Source organism: Peromyscus californicus, unplaced genomic scaffold (genome assembly GCF_007827085.1).
Source record: "Peromyscus californicus insignis strain IS unplaced genomic scaffold, ASM782708v3 Scaffold_18__1_contigs__length_77618521, whole genome shotgun sequence".
NCBI lineage: Eukaryota > Metazoa > Chordata > Mammalia > Rodentia > Cricetidae > Peromyscus > Peromyscus californicus.
In genome coordinates, this window is record NW_026294480.1 from 56,674,852 (window position 1) to 56,694,698 (window position 19,847).

Below are 19,847 nucleotides of genomic sequence, written 5' to 3' on the forward strand. Positions count from 1 at the left end.
TTGGGCCCTAGGAAGCACAGTAGTATCTGTCAGTCCAGGAATATCCTTCTCTCCATTTTTTTTTTAACAATAACTAAGTTGAGAATGTTCAGATCGGCATCCATAAAGCATCCATGAACAGACTATTGCTTTCTCTCTCCAGTTCTCCTTGGTCTATAACAATGCCCCTTATCCAACAGCAGGCACACTCTGCCATGGGTCATGATAACTTGCTTCATGAGAAAGCCTTATTTGTCATTCTCATCACTGATTCAGACAACACAGTCCTTCTACTCTTCACCCAGAACATCAACAGCAATTTCTGTGCCTGTGTGCTCCTCACAGAAGGTACCAAAAGTTTGTGCTTTTCAGTTACTTCAATGAATTTTTGACATCCAGTGCCCGAGAGGAAGGTATTCAGTTTCATCTTGACATGGCTGACTAGGAGGTGTCATAAAAAAGAGCTGGAGAGGTCTTAGTGAAGGATAGGAAGGAAGTGAAAATCACCTATCTTAGTGCCAGCCTGGTGAGTCTCCAGCTTCTATCTGTGCACATGTCTCAGGTGGGTCTTGTAGGTACAGGCTTTTTCTACTCTGTTTGCCCTACCTCCTTTTCCTCCCGAGGCAACCAATAAAAAGCCAGGCTATACCTTAGCCTCTGAATTTGTTTCTGTGCTCTAATAATATTGCATATTTGTCTAGCACCTTTGCTATTTAAATCCTTGTGCAAACATGTTAAGAATAAAAAAATAAAGGAATATACAGTAGTTAGGTAGCAGATCTTTTTTCTTTTCTTTATTTACTAACTAACTCATAATACTCAATAATGGTTTTAACATGAACTTTAACAAAAGCTTTCTCACCAATCCAGTCTAAAATTCAACTCCTACTACTCCCACTAAGTTTTGTGCCATGAAGGAGAAGGAACAGATTAGGGGACCATGAGAAGGACACATATAAAAGGATCTGTCTTGGAAAAGAACACCATCCCACACTAGTTTTATTTTCACTTTAGCCCTGACATTCATTTGAGGGGATGAAGAAGGGAAGAAATCAGACACTACATAGTAAATGCTTAAAGTCAATGTCTTTTACAAGAGCTCTTGTCCTGGGTATATTAGGAAATGCTACCAGTCACATGAAACGATCTTAGAAAAACTAAGCTGTTGTGATTGACAGCAATATGAACTGACATGTAAAATACTGATACTAGGCATATCCCTGCTGATCCACAGATATTCATGCAGTCCAACAATATCTGCTATTCATTTTTTCCCTCTGTAATTGTCAGTCTTTACTGGACAGGATTATGCAGAATCATGTTCAGACGTTATACTAAATGAGCCCAGACACTTCCTAGCTCTGAAGCATGAAGACAAGGAGGACTGGATTGTGGGTGGGGGGCTACTTAAGCTCCAATTTAACAATAGCATATTGGGTATTATAAATAAATTCTTAAATAAAGAAAAGAAAAATCTCCCTTCTTTATCTTACATATTTGTGCAAGGAACAAAGTATCAGAAAGTATTAGTGGAAGATTACAAAAGAAATTTTGTCTCTGAAAGATTTTTTTTTTGTGGAAAAGAAAGGAAAAGTTAGGAACCTGAGAAGTGATTCAATCCCTTCCTGGGTCAAATGCTGACTGTTTTTATAGCGATGACCAAAGCCTTCTTACTGATAGCTCAATGAAGGCAATCACCTGGTTGGTAGGTAGGAACACCTTGTCCTTTAATTTTCACTTTTACTGAGGTATAATTCTTAAAAAGGGTTGTTGGCATCTGAGGTTTATAAGCAAATAGTGGCACATGTATGTGGATGCGCTTGCTGTACTCCCTCTCCAACAAGGACTGTACAGCTAAGGACTATTATGTCCATGAATGGGGTGGGGAGAAAAAAATTTTCCTCAGGTAACAGTACCAGATGCTATATATTCTACAAGTACATTCAAATTGAATTGCTAGATTCACTAACTAGGCAAAATAATGTATATGAAACTTTCATGTTAACTAGTTGCCAGAATTAGTACTTTGGCAGATATGTTAATTTGGTTAGGTTGAAAGTAATTTTTATTTTTGGCTTTCCCCCCAACTAATATTTTAATTTTTTCACTTAATAGATCAAAAGCAAAATTTATCAGATTTGTTTTTCCAATTCAGCTTTCTTCTTAAATCCCACTAATCTGTTCATTTAACCCATTTTACCTCTCTAGCTATTAAATTTATTACCTGTATACCAGGCCCCAAGTCCATATTGGCATATGGGGTTCATTTCTAATTGTGAAATTTTAACTCAGATTTCCAGGACTTGGTCTTACGAGCTAAGCACTACCTTTCATTAGGCTCATAGAATGAAACTTGGCTTACTCTGGCTTCAAATGGAAAACACCATATTAAACCTACAGATGCATTTCATTCTAAAGAGCTCTAATTACCCCCAGCACTTTTGACATTCTGACTTTTGTTATTTTTCCCTCATATCAACTGACCAACTGTTTGACACCAACTCGATGTCTTCTGTAGTTTGACTCTTGAATGTCTTCCAAAGGCCTTTATGTTGACAGTCTGACCCTGAATGATAGTGTTGAGAGATGGTGGTGAAACCTCTGAGAAGTGGGGCCCTGAGTTAAGGAAGGTCCTTAGGTTATTGAAGACATGGCCCTGGATACGGTGAGACCAGACCCTCCCCTCTCTCTTTTGCTTCCTGGCCATGCTAGCCATGATGTAAAAGGGTTACCCTATGTTCCTGCTGTAACATGCCTACCTTTCCACAGACCTAAAGTAACTGATTAAATCACTGGCCACTACTGGTTAACTCAAGATTAGCTCTTCTCTTTTGTAGAGCCTGGAAGATAGAGTTGAAGGTTCCAAGCTTCCAATCAAGGCTTGGTCTCTCTGAAGATCAGCTCCCATCTTGAAGCTATCCAGGAACCAGTCACAATCCATCTCAGAAAGAAGACATTCCTATCATCCTTATTATTTGGGAAATTCCAGGGATTTAAGGAGCTCTGTGCCAGGAATCAGAGGCAAATCAAATTCTTTCCACGATGAATGTAATTTCACCCACTAACAAGTGATCAACAATTATTTCAACAGGCAGCAGGATGCTTGGTGTTCACTGTGAACTTAACAGGATGAGTAGTTACCCAGAGTGTGTCGGTTATGGTGTTTCCAGAGAGAATTAAATCACCAGGGCTCTGACCTAAGGAATGGCTTAATACCTTGGTGTGTTCATGATATGATAGTGTTTCTGGGAGATGATGAAGAGCAGGAAGTGAAGCCCAGGTAGAGGAAGCACGCCATGGTGGTGTATCCTGGAACAGGAGGGAGGCTCTATCTTTCTCTGGTCTCTTTTTGAATTCCTTGGTTCCTGTCCATCATGAGACAAAGTTGGTCCTTCTCCACATGCTTCTGCTGCCATGATGCTTTGCCCAAGCTCATGAGACCTGAAGTATTTGTAAGTTTAAAACGACATAAGCCCTTATTCTCTGTCGTGTGTGTGTGCGTGTGTGTGTGTGTGTGTGTGTGTGTGTGTGTGTGTGTGTCTGTGTGAGAGAGAGAGAGAGAGAGAGAGAGAGAGAGAGAGAGAGAGAGGGAGGAGTAATTGATTTTAAATGTAAAGTGTTCAGGGTTTTGTGCATTTGATCAAATACAAAAAGAAACCCAGAGTCCCTATAAAGAGGCAAATGGTTTAATACAGGTAAAGTGACTTCTAAGAGGTCTGTAGACAAGGCTGCTGTGGGATGTCTTTCTGTGTGTTGTAAATATGTGTTGCTCCCACTGGCTAGCAAATAAAGTTCTTTTGGCCACAGAACACATGGCAAAACATAGATTAATAGAAATGGGTTAATTTAAGATATAAGAGCTAGCTAGCAAGAAGCCAGCCATAGACCATGCAATTGGTAATTAATATTAAGCCTCTGAATGATTATTTTATAAGTGGCTGAGGGATCGCATGGCCTGGTGGTACTGGAGAAACCTTCTGACTACACAAGGCGAATCTTCATATATAATATATATTCAAACTTATGAGTTAAAGTAGTGTTAATCATGATATCTGAGTGAGGAACTATGATTAAAACAACGAAAAATAATTCAGAGTTGTAAATAAGAGCTGCAATAAACAACCTTGGTACTCTTATTAGGTACTTACATTCCTTTGGGCTTTGGTTCTTAACCATGTAAAACAGGAATACCCATGAATGTATCAGCTCTACCACATACACTTAGAGAAAGAAAGCAAAATAGCAACCCTGACATGACTATTTTTGAGATGTTTTAGAAGCCATCACTACATGTATGTATGTATGTATGTATGTATGTATGTATGTATGTACGTATGTATGCATATATATCTATATATATATTCCTATATATGATTAGCTTAATGTTGATGTTTTGAGTATCTTGGTAATATACAGACATAAACTGGGCCTGCACTCTTATGAGACAGGATCTCTCCGCTTAGTATAGTTTGGTTTTGAGTCTGCAATCCTCCTGCCTTAGCCTCCTGAGTGCTAGAATTATAAGTCTGCACCATTACATCTGGCTTGAAGAAAGTCTTAAAATAGCCCGATTAAAACTTAAATCTTATTATTTTCATGATTTAAGATTCTCTTGATACCATGAGTCAAATATGATACATACATGCATATATATATATATATATATATATATATATATATGATATTAGGAAGCTGCTGTTTGTTCTGTAAAATGTTACAGATGTCATCTGATTTTTTTTAAGTTTAAGAAAAAAAATGATGATCAAAGCTGAAGAGACTTCATGATTTCTCATGAAGAGGAAGAGAGAGAGGGACTATGACAGTGAATGTGAGTGTTCTCTAATTTCCGGCTGAGAAAACAGGAAGGGCCATTACCTTTACCTACCTCACAATTAGAAACATCAATTCTAGATGAAAGAGATGCTACTACCTGGGCTGGCAAGATGGGCCAGTAGGTGAAGGACCCAAGTTTGATCCTCTGAACCACATGGTAGATGAAGTGAACTGATTGCTGCTAGTTGTCCAGTGACCTCCACATGCACACCATGGCATGCATGTAGGTGCACATGTGTACATACACACACACACACACACACACACACACACACACACACACACACACACACACACACACACAGAAAGACAATAAATGTTTTAAAAGAGGTAATAGTAACTAAAATTGCATTTACCATTTGTTGAATTCCTTATCTCAAATTCTATTACAGTCTTTGAGATCTTGACATGCCTACTTAAGATCATCCAACTAAATCCTATTTAAAGCAGTCCTTTAGATCATATTCATGCTTACATTCATTTATTCATACATTCAATGAGCATTACTTCATGGATATTTATTGGAAGCTACGGTGTGGTGAATGTTGGGGACTATAAGAAATAAGAGCCTGTAAGAATCTCTTTGAACTCAAGACCTCTTCAGTCTCTCAGAAGGATAAAAGCCAGGCAACCAGCAATGACGTATAGTGGAGAATGGCAGGCCTAAGGTCTGACACTCTAGCAGCAGTGTTTAAAGGCCTGCATACGCTTCTTATAAGAGAAGGTATAAACAGTCTCAGCTTCCCCTCTTCCACATCTTATCTTCTTAAACACCAATTTACTTGGCTTTTACACTGAGTCACTGAAGCAATATACTTCTATAATAGTTTTTGTAGATTAGATATTGCTTCAGTCACATGTAAATACATGGCCATCCTAGCTGTAAGAAGTATAAAATGCTCTTTCTAATTCCCCCTTTTCCTTCTCTCTCCAAAAAACACTCTTCAAAGACTGATCATTGGAAACACAAGAGACAGATTTTGCTTATGACCTGGGGTAGGGTCATGAAGTCCCCACATGGGTTGGTCTGGTCCCTATAGTGTCAGAGACAAGTCTTTATTTCCCTAACTTGTTTTTATATGCAAGAAAGGAGAAAAATCCTCTCATGAATGCTTCTCTTGCAGTTGGGATAAAGCATTTTATATTTTTCTAACTTATACTGTCAGGTATAAAACAAGGACACAAGAATCCTAATCAAGAAAGTTGAAATGAAACTCCAACAGCATCCAGAAAGGGTCTGTCTGTGGATTTTCAGTTTCAGATCAAGTATGGAGAAGTTAGATGGCCCCTGGCACCTCTACAGCTTTCAAATTAGCATAAACATTTTTAAAAGTATCTGAAGCATAGGGAAATCAGGATTTTTGGAAAGAAATTCATAGTAAGAAATTGTTTATATAGGCAACAGGGGAAAAACTGGGAAGCGGATGGGCTTCATGATACAGCTCTTCTTTTATTTCCAGGTTAGAAACTAGGAGGAGAAAGGTTCACTGGATTTTCCTGGAAACAGCTGTGGGTGTGATAGATGTGTGGGGTGGGGTGGGGTGGGGTGGGGTGGGTTGAAGTGGTGGAGAGAGAGATAGACAGATAGACTGAGGGACAGAACAAAAGAGACGCTGACATAGCAATTTCACCCTTAGGAAGCTATCAATTATCATTTGCATAAGAAGTGATATACTATATCTCATACAAGATTCACAGTGATAGGAGTCACTTAAAAATAAGGAGGTCTCTGGACCTGACTCCATGATTTGATTAAATTGACCTACTGTAGTTAGGGTTAGTATGCTGGCTACTTTTGTCAACTTGATACAAACTAGAGCCACCTCAAAAGTGAGAACCTCACTGAGGAATTGCCTCCATCACACTGGCCTGGAGGCATGTCTGTGGAGCACTCTCTTGACTGTTGGTTGATGTGGGAGGGCCTAGCCCACGGTGGGAAGGGCCACCTCCTAGCGGGGTCTGGTGGTCCAGGACTGTCTAAGAAAGCAGGCTGAGTCAGTCGTGGAAAACAAGCCCCAACCAACCTTTGTCTTTGGTCTCTCCTCCAGTTCTTGCCTCTAGGTTCCTGCCTTGGTTACCCCGATGGTGGACTTTAACCCGCAAGCCAAACATCTCCTTTCCTCCCCTAAACTGTTGATGGTCATTGCTCTATCTCAGCAACAGAGAAGAAAATTAGGACAGTTGGGAACCAAACACCAGAATTACAAGAACTGCTAGGTTTCTTAAACCTTTAATTCCCCCATGTTCACTGATCTGATCTCCCAGACTAAGTTTCCAAATGAAGAAACATACTTATGAAGCCTGTCTTTACAAAACTGGAAGAAGATAACTACTAGGATGGAGGCACTTATCTTAGTTTGGATTTCTCCTGCTGCTATGAAGCACCATGACCAAAATCCAAGCTAGGGAGGACAGGGTTTATTTGGCTCACAGGTTCATATCACTTTTTATCTTGAAGGAAGTCAGGACAGAAATTCAAGCAGGGCAGGACCCCATAGGCAGGAGCAGATGCAGAGGCCATAGAGGGGTGCTGCTTACTGGTTTGCTCTCCATGGCTTGCTGCTCCTGCTTTCCAATAGAACCCAGGACCACCAGCCCAGTGATGGCCCCACCTACAATGGACTGGGCCCTCCCCGGAAAATCACTAATTAAGAAAACGCTCTACAGGCTTGCCTACAGCCCAGTTTATGGAGGCATTTTCCCAAATGAGGTTCCTCCTCTCAGATGACTCTAGCGTGTGTCCAGATGACATAAACCAATCAGCACAGTATTATTATTATTTTTTTTTTGAGACAGGATCCAAGGAGGTTAAGGTGCTCTTTCACAATCAAGTCAAGTGTGACACTCATTTGTGAGACTGCATCTTCTTTAGTTTTCTCAGTATAGTATCTCCATTTGATAAGGATTGGTAGCTTAATAAGCAATTCATTTTAGTGCAAGTTTTCAGAAAACATGTGAACAGAACAAGCTTTTGGGAAGGAAAAGTAATCTTTCCTGTGTATGACACTTTAAGAAAACCACTCAGAGATTTTAGAATAGATTCAGAGAAAGGAATTAATTATAAAGGATGGTATTATCTAAAAATTTCCTAGAAGCAACTGTAGCTAGGACAATAAACTAACACAAATATTACTGGGGATATAGAGAATCTGGGACCTTTGATCATTACTGCAGGAATGTAAAATGGTTCTGATGATGTGGAAAACAGTGGCTATTCTTCAATAAAACCTAGAGTTACTATACAATATAAGAATTCCACTCTCCACTACATAAGCACAAGAACGTAGGACAGGCACTCTGTGGAAAACAGTGGCTATTCTTCAATAAAACCTAGAGTTACTATACAATATAAGAATTCCACTCTCCACTACATAAGCACAAGAACGTAGGACAGGCACTCTAAATGTGTACAGAGAGTTTTCAACAGCATCGTTCACATAACTCTGAAGTGGAAACAGCTCATATGCTCAAATGATGAATGAATAAATTGTGGCATATTCATGTAATAGAGTATATTCAGCCATGAAAGGGAACAAAGTACAACCACATGCTATGATATGGAAAATCCTCAAAACCATTGTGCTGAAGAAAAGCTAGACAGAAGAAGCCACAGTGCATATTCCACCTTTACAACATTTAGAGTAACACATCCATCCATAGAAAGCAACTCCTGGGGCTTGTGGGGTATAGAGAATGGGGGAGTAACTGCTGAATGGCAACAGGATTCTTTGGAGACCACAAAAGTATTCTGAAACTACTTAGAGGTAGTGGATGCACACATTGTGAATATACTAAGTGTCGCTTGATTTTTATGTTAAAATGGTTAATTATGACTAATTATGAATTTTACCAAATCGGGGAAAAAGAAGTAGTACTTTTCCAGTAAGCTTGGGCACTCCTGTACTACATGTACCTGGGAGGCAAGGCTGCTGTTGCTGAGGTGTGCTACAAGGTTCTGGAGGAACAGGCACTTCTTCAGAAACATACTTGAAAAGCTCCTTTCCAAGATACGTTACCTGTAAGTAATTAAAAATGGTTTTAAAAATCATGTATTCTGTAAGAGGCAAATACATTAATTTCCGGAAAAATTGTGATTTTTGTAAACAACTTATTGATTGTTCCATAATACCACAGATCATAGCCATGTCTAACCTGTCACCTTTTTTTATAATTATATATTATATAATTAAATATTATATTTATATTTTTTATAAAAATATTTTGTTGAAATATAGTTAGCACTCATCTACTTAACATCTCTGGCTGCTTTGTGGCAGCCAGTAGAGAATTAAGTTCTTATGGCAGAAATCATGTGTCAGTGAAGCCTGAACCATAATTTACTATCTGCTCCTATATAGAAAAAAAAATCTGTCAGCCTTTGTTTACCATTAATTCTCTCATCAGCTCACATGTACAACTACTAATCTAGTACCTGCTGCTTTATAACTTAAAAATGATCATTATAATAAAACTAGACCACAAAAGTAATGGCACTTTTCAAGAAATGAGATATCTAACTGATCACATTAATAAGATTTAGGTCTCTATACACATTTAAAAATGTGCTTGTATATTTAGATATTAATTAACTAATTAATGTGTATCAGCTTAAAAGCTCAGAGCTTAAAAATATCTGTATGTAAAAGGGAAGGGCGGAGGCAGACTCATGAACAGCTATCTACTCTCAGCTAGGGCATTCTAATAATCACTCCCAGAGGGTAGGTTCATGTGAATAATCTGTCAAGTTTCAATCTGAACATTCTTCTCTCTAGAGTACATTTTTGTAACTTCTAAACTTAAGAATGATACCCACATAGGCCTCATAATTTCTGGGCTCCTGTTTCTGTCACGGCAATTATCTCATTTAAATGAGTTAATGTGTCTTGCTTCCATTAAATCATGAGCTTTTTGAGAAAATGGTTTGTGTCATATACATTCTTATACCGTTAGACATCATATAGTGACATTATGGAATCAAAGACTTTTAAGTTCCAACTCCTAAGTAAGGCTCTTAAACTGCATGTCTCAGTTTGTTTTTTTTTTTAAGACTTATCTGCAGCTTATTAAGTTAGGATTGAAAGATATAGCATCCAGAAAACATCTGACATGGTTGTCTAGTATATTCTGAGTGCTCAATAAATACTTATTAAATTGAACAGTGACCAACAGAGTGACCTACAGATAGGAGATCTGTAAGGTGAAGAGACCCTTTGGGCTCAACTCATAGACCAAAGTCTGAAGGTGAAAATGGGGCATACTGGGCCTCTCCAGGGTGCCAATCCCTCCTTTCTTGTCACAGAGTGGAAAGGCCCCTAAATATTATCAATCAGTTTTCAAAGAACTGATATTAGAAAAATAGATTTTATATTTGTTATTGAAAATGTCCAACACACTCCTTTGTGCTATTGTTACAAGTGTAGAAAATGATGTGTGGAGCATCAGAAGACTAAGTTTTAGACCTAACTTTGATATTTACTAGCCATGAGGCAATTTGGGTCACTTAATATCATAAATCTCAAATAGAGAGCATCCATAAACAGGTGTAACAGCTGATCTACCTGCCTCATCAAGTTTTCGTACAAAGTGCACACTGCTATGCTATCTTAGATCTCTATGTCAGAAGGCTAGCCATCTAGTACTCCACAGTTTAGACGTAAGAAAAATGAAATTGAAGAAGTGTCAACACCTTCACCTAGGTCAAAGATTATCATTCCAGTCAGTATACCAAAATCACATGGACAGTTTAAAAAAATCTTGCTCCTGGGGCTAGTGAGATGGCACATTGGTAAAGGCTTTTGTTGTGTAAGCCTGGAGACCTGAGTTTGATCTCCAGGGCCTACATAAAGCCAGAAGGGGAGAATCAACTCCATAAAGTTGTCACTGACTCCCATGTTTTGTGGCAAGTGTCTTTCCTCTAACACCACCTCCTGGTCCCTGCAAAGGCTATTAGATCAGAAGCTGTGGAGCTGGGGTCCAGCAGGCCCTGGCAGTTTTTATTTTTTGCTTGTTTTGGAATTTTTTGAGACAAGGTCTAGCTATATAGCTCTACTTGCCCTAGAACTTTCTGTGTAGACCAAGCTGGATGCGAATTAATAGAGATCCACTTACCTCTGCCTCCCAAGTGCTAGGATTAAAGGTGTGAGCCACCACACCTGGCCACTGTGAGTTTTTACAGTGATTTTAATGTATGGCTGTTGTAAAAACTGTTGCTCTGATCATAACTTATAAAGATGGACGAACCAGGCACTAGGTTGATCTGGTCACTTACCCAGAGATGTCTCTACTCACTGGAATGTAGCTAAGAGGCGGCTGCAGCACCAAGAAGCATCAGTGATATCCAATGGGAGTAAGCATCAGGACTCCCCTGGCAAAGCTGTGCGGCAGCCTACCCTCTGTGTGGGAGGTACGAATCAACTGTCTAGTGGCTCTGTCACACTGCTGGATGCAGAGCAAGTCTTAGTTTTCTGGTATCTGTATGGCCAACTAATCATCCCTGGCTGCATACCATCACCATTCTCAGAACTAGTCAGCAGAAATATACGCAATTACGAACACAGCAAAAAGTCCCTTGCATCTAGAAGTGACTGTGACTTTAGGAGTTCCCCTAGAGCCCGAAGAAGCAGGTTTTTATGGTAAACTGTTATAAAAAACAAAAACAAAAAAACAGCCCTATAGAAGTCATATCTCTTAGCCTTGGGCAGTTACTAAAAGTGTGAGTGCCCCGTAAGAAGTATTAACACTCTGCTGCTTCTTTCCTTTTAACAATCTGTAAAAAGTAATCTAAGGCTGGTCAGTCTGGAGAAACCCCTCCCACCAAGGCCTGTCCTGTTTTTAGTGCCCACATTTGCATTTGCTTCACTATCACATAGGTGCTAAACCACAGGACTATCTGATGCGGCTGGTAAGAAATTATCAGGAGCAAGATGCTATACAATGAGGCATACAAATATAGCACAAGAGCGTGTCATAGTCAGCAATTCAAAGGCAGGAAACGCAGTAGTTCCAATAAAGAAAAGAGCAGGGAAAGTGAGTCCTCACTGGGTACACTGTAACACGAGCAGGCTGAAGTCAAAAGACCAAAGCCGAGCACTCTGCCAGATTCACGATGAGGAAAGATTCTGTGTCAGCGAAGAGTGTAATCTACCATAATTTTTAAATCATTGCAATGAAAGGGATTATTAAGATGCTAACTGCTAACATTTGTAATGAATTATGCATCCATGAAAAGGACTCGGCAAAAAGACTAAGGATCAACTGAAAGTAGATACCATGGTGATTCCCAGGTGGTGGTGGTGGGATGGGGTGGGGGAGCGCTAACCCTTTGGTGGAGAGGAGAGGGGAAGGCATGGCAGACAGGCTACTTAACATACAAAATCCCAAATATGCTGATACAAGTGAAAACTAAAACACATTACTAAAACTACTCTTACAATGGTCTAGAGGAATGCAGAGCTGGGGCACAGCAGGAGCTAGGAGGGAGGGTAGGCGGAGCCAGGCTGGACAGAAATGAGACGCTGTCCCCTGTTCTTTGTGCTGTAAGGCTTACTGAAGTGGCTAGTGGAATTTAGATGTATCATCTATTCGTTGGAAGATAACGGCAGTGTCTTAGTTAGGGTTTCTATTGCTGTGATGAAACAAGGCCAAAAAGTAAGTTGGGGAGGAAAGGGTTTATTAGGCTTACACTTCCACATCGCTGTTCATCACCAAAGGAAGTCAGGACAGGAACTCAAACAAAGCAGGAACCTGCAGGCAGGAGTTGATGCAGAGGCCATAGAAGGGCACTACTTACTGGCTTGCTCAACATGCTTTCTTATAGAACCCAGGACCACCAGCATAGGGATGGCACCACCCACCATGGGCTGGGCCCTCCCACATTGATCATTAATTAAGAAAATGCCCTAGAGGTCTGCCCACAACTAGATCTTATGGAGGCATTTTCTTAATTGAGGTTCCCAGCTCTCATATGACTTTAGCTTTTACCGGGTGGACAAACTATCCAGCCCAGGTGGATTTGATGCTGCACACCTGTCTAGGTCAACTATGGTAAAATGGTTCTTAAAGCAGTGAAATCCTAACTGGGCTTGTAATTCAGAAGCCAGGAATAAATTAGTAGTCAAGTTATTAAGCCTTAGACATTTAAGTGAAAATGAGAAAAATAATCTTTTTTTTTAAAGATCCACCCACCCACCCATCCATCCATCCATCCATCCATCCATCCATCCATCCATCCATCCATCCATCCAATGAATACATTGGCCCTGCAGGCCAGAAGAGGGCACCAGATCTCATTACAGATGATTGTGCGCCACCATGTGGTTGCTGGGAATTGAACTCAGGACCTCTGGAAGAACAGTCAGTTCTCTTAATCCCTGAGCCATCTCTCTAGTCTGAGAAAAATAATTGAGTGATTTGAAGATAGTGCCATGTTCAAAAGTGAAGTGTACTGTGAAGTCTGTAAGCCTTAGGGTTCTTGCCCACTCCCTTAGTACTCAGGGGAAGATTCTGGCTTCATTTCATTACACTAATAATAACACAGCTACTTCATGGTCCCAATTTTCTATATGGATTCAGAAAACTGAAATTTCTTGGGAGAAAAAAAGAGGAGCATAGGTGTGATGAAGCTTCTGAGAGTAGATTAAAGAAGCAAAGAAGGGGTGCAGTCAACTGTGCTACATGCCCTTGGGAATTCTGGTAAATAGACCTCAGCACTAATGGTGTCATCAGAAAATTTCATCAAGTCTTGATTCAGTAGGAAAGGAGATGTAGCACATCACAGGAGACACATGCAGGGATAGAAACCAAATCAGGAATCTTTCAAGTTTCTTTTAGAGATGTTTGAAAGTAAAAAATAAATATTTTCTATTTCATTATGAAGTCAAATTTAAAAATTATTCACCTTACTCCAAGCATAATTCCAGGTCACATAACTGCCACCGCCCAGAAGATCCTTGAGCCAGGTAACTGGGTTCTGGTAAATCTGCCCGTTTTCTACCTTAAGTTTACCACTCAATAAAATACTGGCTTTGTGGGTAGTTTCCTGAAGTGAAAAACAAAAATTAAGATAAACAATTGTTGAAATGTGTGAACTTTTGTTTCTGGTTATGATGAAATAAGAGAGGTCAGATTTATAACATCTGACCTCCCCCCGCAAAAAAAAAAACCCCAACAAAATATACATACAGTGGTTTGTAAAATGCCAAGTATCAGGCAAAACAACGTCCACTGAACACTGAGAAGTAGGGGAAGGCTCCACTGCCTCAGCCTACTGTCCAGGTGTCCAGATCACAGATCTGGCAGGAAAGAAGAATCCAGGCAAGAGTCTAGAGTTCAGGGGCCACGGCAGGGCAAAGTACTGCAGCAGAGTCAGATGAAGAAAAATCGTCAGCTCTTCACAGGCTCCTCCTGAAGGATTCAGCGAAATAGTAATTGACATTTGTAGGAGAGGAAATGATCAAATTGGCTAAGAATGAAAACAAAAGGACCATGTGAAAGGACTGGAGGAAATGACGGCCAGCGCTCTCACAGGACAGGAACTAATGCTTTTCTTCACTAGAAAACTAGAAAACCTCAACACTAATGGTGTCGTCAGAAACTTTCATCAAAAATCTTCAATCAGTAGGAAAAAAAATAATTAGTCCTAAATTTCACACTGCTCCAACAAAACTTTAAAAAAATTCAAAAGGTCAAAGAGTTTCTAAGCAACTTCACTATATTATGCAACAAATTTACCAACAATTTTAAGAATGTAAAGATATCCAGCATTCACGAGGCAAACTGCAGTATAGGATCCAATAAAAATTAACAGGTGCAAATCCAACAATATTAACAATACTAACTTGTTTAAATAGCTCATCAACAGGCAGGTGTTGTTAGACTAGATCAAATGAATAAGACCCAACTATATAATATAAGAGACAGACTTCATATTAAAAGAAATAAGTAAATTAAAATTTAAAAGATGGATAAGCATATCATACAAACAAAAAGCACAAGGAAAATGGAAAGGCTACACTAATATCAAAAACACTTTAAACCAAAAGTTACTAAAAATAGACATGATACAATAATAAAAGGGTTACTGTATCAGGCAGATGTGCATAAATCCAGAAGAGCTCCAAAACACAGGAAGCAAACTTAAGGGAAAAACAGAAAATTAACATGAATGGTAGAAAACTTCAATGTCTTACTTTTAACCAGAAGGTATAAAGATCAAACAGCAGAATATCAATGTGAGAAGACAAGACTCAGCCACCAAAAAATTGAACACTAAGCAAGGGTATACAGAAACCTCTACTTAAATAGGTACACATCTATAATCCCAGCACCCAGGAGGCTGAGAAAGGAGGATTGTGAGTTTAAGGCCATCCTGAGCTAAAATAAAAATAGCAAAACCATGTATTAAAAACACCAAAGGCTGGTGATATAGCTCTGTGGTGTATCATTTGCCTTGCATATACAAGGCTCTACATTCAGTCCTTAGCACCGCAAAAGAAAACAAGAAAAAAAAAACAGAAAGAAAAAGAAAACCATTTAAGGGCAGAATAGTTATTCCTTGTATTGCCTGTGGAACATTATTTAGGAGAGGACACTTGCTAGGTAAGCCATAAAATTAGCCTCACGAAGTTTAAAAAGGAGTGGGATAATATAAAATATGTTCTCTAACCACAATGGAATATGAGTAGAAATTATTAACAGAAAAAACCAGGAAGCTCACCATTAAATAAAAATCAAACAACATAATCCTAAGTAACTAGTGAATCAAAGAATAAATCAAATTGCAAATTAGAAAATACCTGAGATATGGCCCAAAGGATACATAGAGATCCCAGCATCAATATAAAAGCTAGCTGTATCTGTAACACAGCAGTGGGGTAGGGCAGATGGATCCTAGTGGCTCTCTGGCCAGCCAGTCTAGAAGAGACAGTGAGCTCCAGGTTCAGTGAGAGACCCTGTCTTTTAAAAAAGACGATGGCAACAGAGGAAGACACCTGACACTGACTTCTGGCATCCATGGTTACACACACACACACACACACACACACACACGTGCACACACGTGCACATACATGCAAATACACACACACAGATACTCTAAAATGGTTAAAAACATAACATATTGAATTGTAGGGATGCAGCAAAAGCAGTGGGCAACAGGGTATTCTTTTTTGGCGCAGGGTAGGGGTTGGAGACGGTTTTAGAATGTAGTTCAGGTTAGTTTTGAACACACCATCCTCCTGTTTCAGTCTATCAAGTACTGGGATTACAAACATGTCTACCACACTTAGTAGAGTAATATTTGCAATTATAAATATAATGATAATACTAAAAAAGAAAATCAATTCAATGTCTTAACCTTAAAGATACTTGAAAAAGAAACACAGCAGAAGGAAACAAGTAATTAAAAAAGTAAACTATTAGAGTAAAAACAAAATAGATAATAAAAAGCTTTAGAGTAAAAGCAATAAATAAAAAGTTTCTTTTTAAAAATATGGATGACAAACCTTTAAGCTAGATGACTAAGAAAGTCAAGTGAGACAAGTCAAATGATGGTCAAAAGCGAAGATACTAATATTGATATTACAGAAATAAAAAGCTGTAAGGGAATACTATTAATAACTATATACTGATAAATTAGATTAGCAAATTCCTTGAAATACATGAACTGTCAAAACTGCCAAGAAGAAGCAGACAATCTAAAAACACCTGTAACAAGCAAATTAGTAACAAAACATTCACAAGGAAAAGCCAGATAAGAATGACTTTACTGCTTAATACTGTGAAAAAGACTTCACAAACTTTTCCAAAAGTCAGGAGAGAGGAGCATTTGTGAACTCATGCTATAGGTAGGGTCAGTGTTACTCTGACCAAAACCATAAATAACATCCAGTATTTCTAGTGCATGTGGATAGAGAAAATCTTTAACATATGCTGGCAAATCAAATCCAACAATATATGAAAGAATCCTACACCACAACCAAGTGGAATTTATCTCTAGAACACAAGGGTTAACATCCAAAAGTCAACTAATGTTATATACCATATTGTGAACGGGAACTCCTGGAGGCAAGCTGTGTCTACAGAACCTGGTGGATTAGAACGGCAGTGATGTGGAGAAGTTGGGATGCTGCAGGCCCAAAGGGCTAATTACCTTATCTTGGGTTAGCTTTAGCCCCTGAATAGCCATTCCTTGTCCACCTCTGTGTCAGAATCAAGATCCCGTGACTAATAGACAGAAACCTTTGGGAATCTATCAACTTAGCACATCACTAGCTTCCACCAACCCCAAAGCTCAGACGGCATCTTGGGCCTGTAGAAAAGCTTCCCCCATCTTGCCGTGGCTGCCTCTCCGATGTACCCACCCATGTGCTCTAAATTTGCCTTGATTTTCAGCTTTCTTGTTCTGTAAAACTATCAAGCTTCACAAAACTGCTTCCACGTTGGGACATGGAATTTGAGTTAACTAAAATCTGTGTTCCCGGGCCATGGTCACTCAGAATGGTTCCAGAATAAACCGTGTCATACTCCCTTCAAGATGAGAGCTGCGGTTTTTGTTTGTTTTCTTGCACTGCAATATCAGTAGAACAAAAATAACCCACGGGGTCCCTCCCAATAAGTTCATATAGAGCATTAAACAAAATCCAACACCCTTTCCTGATGAAAACACCCAAAGAACTATGAGTAAAAGAGAACTTTTTCAGGCTGATGAAAAACATCTTTAAAAAATCTAGAGTTCACACATTCTTAACAGTGAAACCATCTTAGGAAACAGATGTTTGTCTGCTCCTGTTCCTTTATTGCCATACAATTTGCTCCCTGCAGTCAGGTAACAAATAAAAAAAAAAGAAGAAGAAGAAAGACAGAAGCCCTATCTTTTGTTACTAAACCATATGATAATTTACAAACAAATTCAATAAAATTTCCAAACACATCCTATAACTAGTAAGCTTAACAAAGTTGTAGGAAAATATTTCAATATCCAAATATCAATTTCTTGCAACTAGTAATAAGTAATAAGCAACTACAAATTGAAATTTTAAAACCTGGATAACTAATGTTATTAAAATATGAAATATTAACAGGGTGGAGTGGGGTGGTGGGGCATACCTTTACTCCCAGCACTTGGGAGGCAGAGGCAGGAGGATCTTTGTGAGTTTGAGGCCAGTCTGGGCTACAGAGTGAGTTCAATGACAACCAGGACTATTACACAGAGAAACTCTGATTCAAAAAACCAAATCAAAAAAAGATATGAAATATTTATAGACAAACTTAATAAAAGATAAGAAAGACTTGTTGAAAAGTGAGTTACCCCTACACTGTTGAGAAAAATCAAAGACCAAAGTAAATGAATGGACATACTCCATTCATGGTCTTAACAAAACAATACTGCTCAGATGCTATTTCCTTCCCAACTAACCCACAGATATAATGAACTATCAATTAAAATAACAGCTTTTTTAGTAGTAGAAACTGACAAATTCATCCTAAACTTCATATGTGACTTAAAATAGCCAAATATGTTTGTGAAAGAACATGATCAGAAGGCTAGCATTAACTTAATATACAGCATTAACTATTATACAGCAACAGTAATCAAGGCAGTTTATTACTAATATGAAGATAGACAAATACATAACGAAACAATGGGGAGTCCAGAAATAGACACACATATGAGCAGCTGACCTTTTAAAGAGACTCAAAGGCAACTCATTGGAACAAGGATGCCTCTTTCAACATATGCTGCTGGGCCAACTAGTTATTCAAATTAGAAAATATGAATGGGCCTGGGCATGGTAGGTCATACATGTAATCCCAGAACTTGGAGGGCAGAGGCAGGAGGATCACCACATGTTAGCCTTGGCTATATGGAGAGTTCCAGGCCAATCTGGGATACAGAGTAAGATACCGTCTCAAAAATAGATAAAAATAAGTATATTCATATAAATATATTACCATATATAAGTATATTACCATATATAGATATGTTCATATATATGAATTCACACACACATACATATATGAATAGGGATTATACTTTATACTTAAAATAATATGAAAATTAATTTATGATGGACCCTAGCCCAAAACTAAAAATTATGCTCAATCTTTACCCTTGCGGCAAATTATATTCTTTGAGAAATGTAATTTATGAAGCCACGAGGTCAAATGCACAGTCACTTGAAGACACCTAAGCACCACCATCACGTCCCCAAACTGTAGCTACTTAATACACTCACTAACTTTGCTATACGAAAAAAACCTTTGCACTTTGAGTCAGACAAATCATTTTTTTCACTTTCATTTGGTACATAGATTAAAAAAAATTTTGTATTAAAATATAATTAAATCATTTCTTCCCTCCAACCCCTCCCCTGTCCTCTCCCTCCATTGTCTTCCACGCTTCCTCCCCTTATTCCCTCTAAAATTCATGGCTTCCTTTTCTTACATATATGTATGTGTGATGGCTAATCTTCATGGTCAACTTGATGACATCTGGAATCAACTAAAACTCAAGATGCTGGGCACGCCTGTGAAGGATTTTCTTAATTTGATTAAGATAAAAAAACTTACAAACTCATCCTTTTCAAATTATTCTTTGATTAAAAATAATCTGAGGTAGGATCAGGCATTCAAAATCTGGACAGCACCTTCTAGTGGCAGCCCACATAAAAGGACAAGGGAGAAGGAAGCTTTACCTTTTGCTTGCCTGCCTTCACTCTAACTGGCAAATCTGTCTCCTCCTCTGTTGCTGTGGCAAGTGTTAAACCCAGCTTCTTCAGGACTCCACTGTAGACTGAAAATCAGAACTTCTCCAGGAAGCCTTCAGGACTCCAGCACCAGGGACTGCTGAGGCACTAAGTTTCGTGGACTGAACAACTACTGAATTCTTGGCCTTCCTGTTAGGAGGCAGCCCTTGTTGGACTATTTGAATTGCATCCTATAGATCAGTCTAGTAAATCCCTTTCATGTCAATTCCATCAGTTCTGTACCTCTAGAGAACCCTACGTACCTCAAATGCATAAATATATAAACAAAAT

At 38.8% G+C, this 19,847-nt stretch overlaps 1 protein-coding gene across 2 annotated transcripts in view; it reads right to left on the minus strand.

The window, feature by feature from the left end:
* The window catches only part of Ankrd31 (ankyrin repeat domain 31), a 162,877-nt gene that overhangs the window by 16,819 nt on the left and 126,211 nt on the right, over positions 1-19,847 (minus strand). Inside the window, exons 24-25 of one of the 2 annotated variants that reach the window (XM_052742836.1) lie at positions 13,709-13,849; positions 8,726-8,828 (exon numbers count right to left, since the gene is read on the minus strand). In XM_052742836.1, the coding sequence (XP_052598796.1) occupies positions 8,726-8,828; positions 13,709-13,849 (244 nt within the window). Of the gene's footprint in view, positions 1-8,725; positions 8,840-13,708; positions 13,850-19,847 lie in introns of those variants that run through there. The other variant, XR_008219405.1, reaches the window with a different exon arrangement.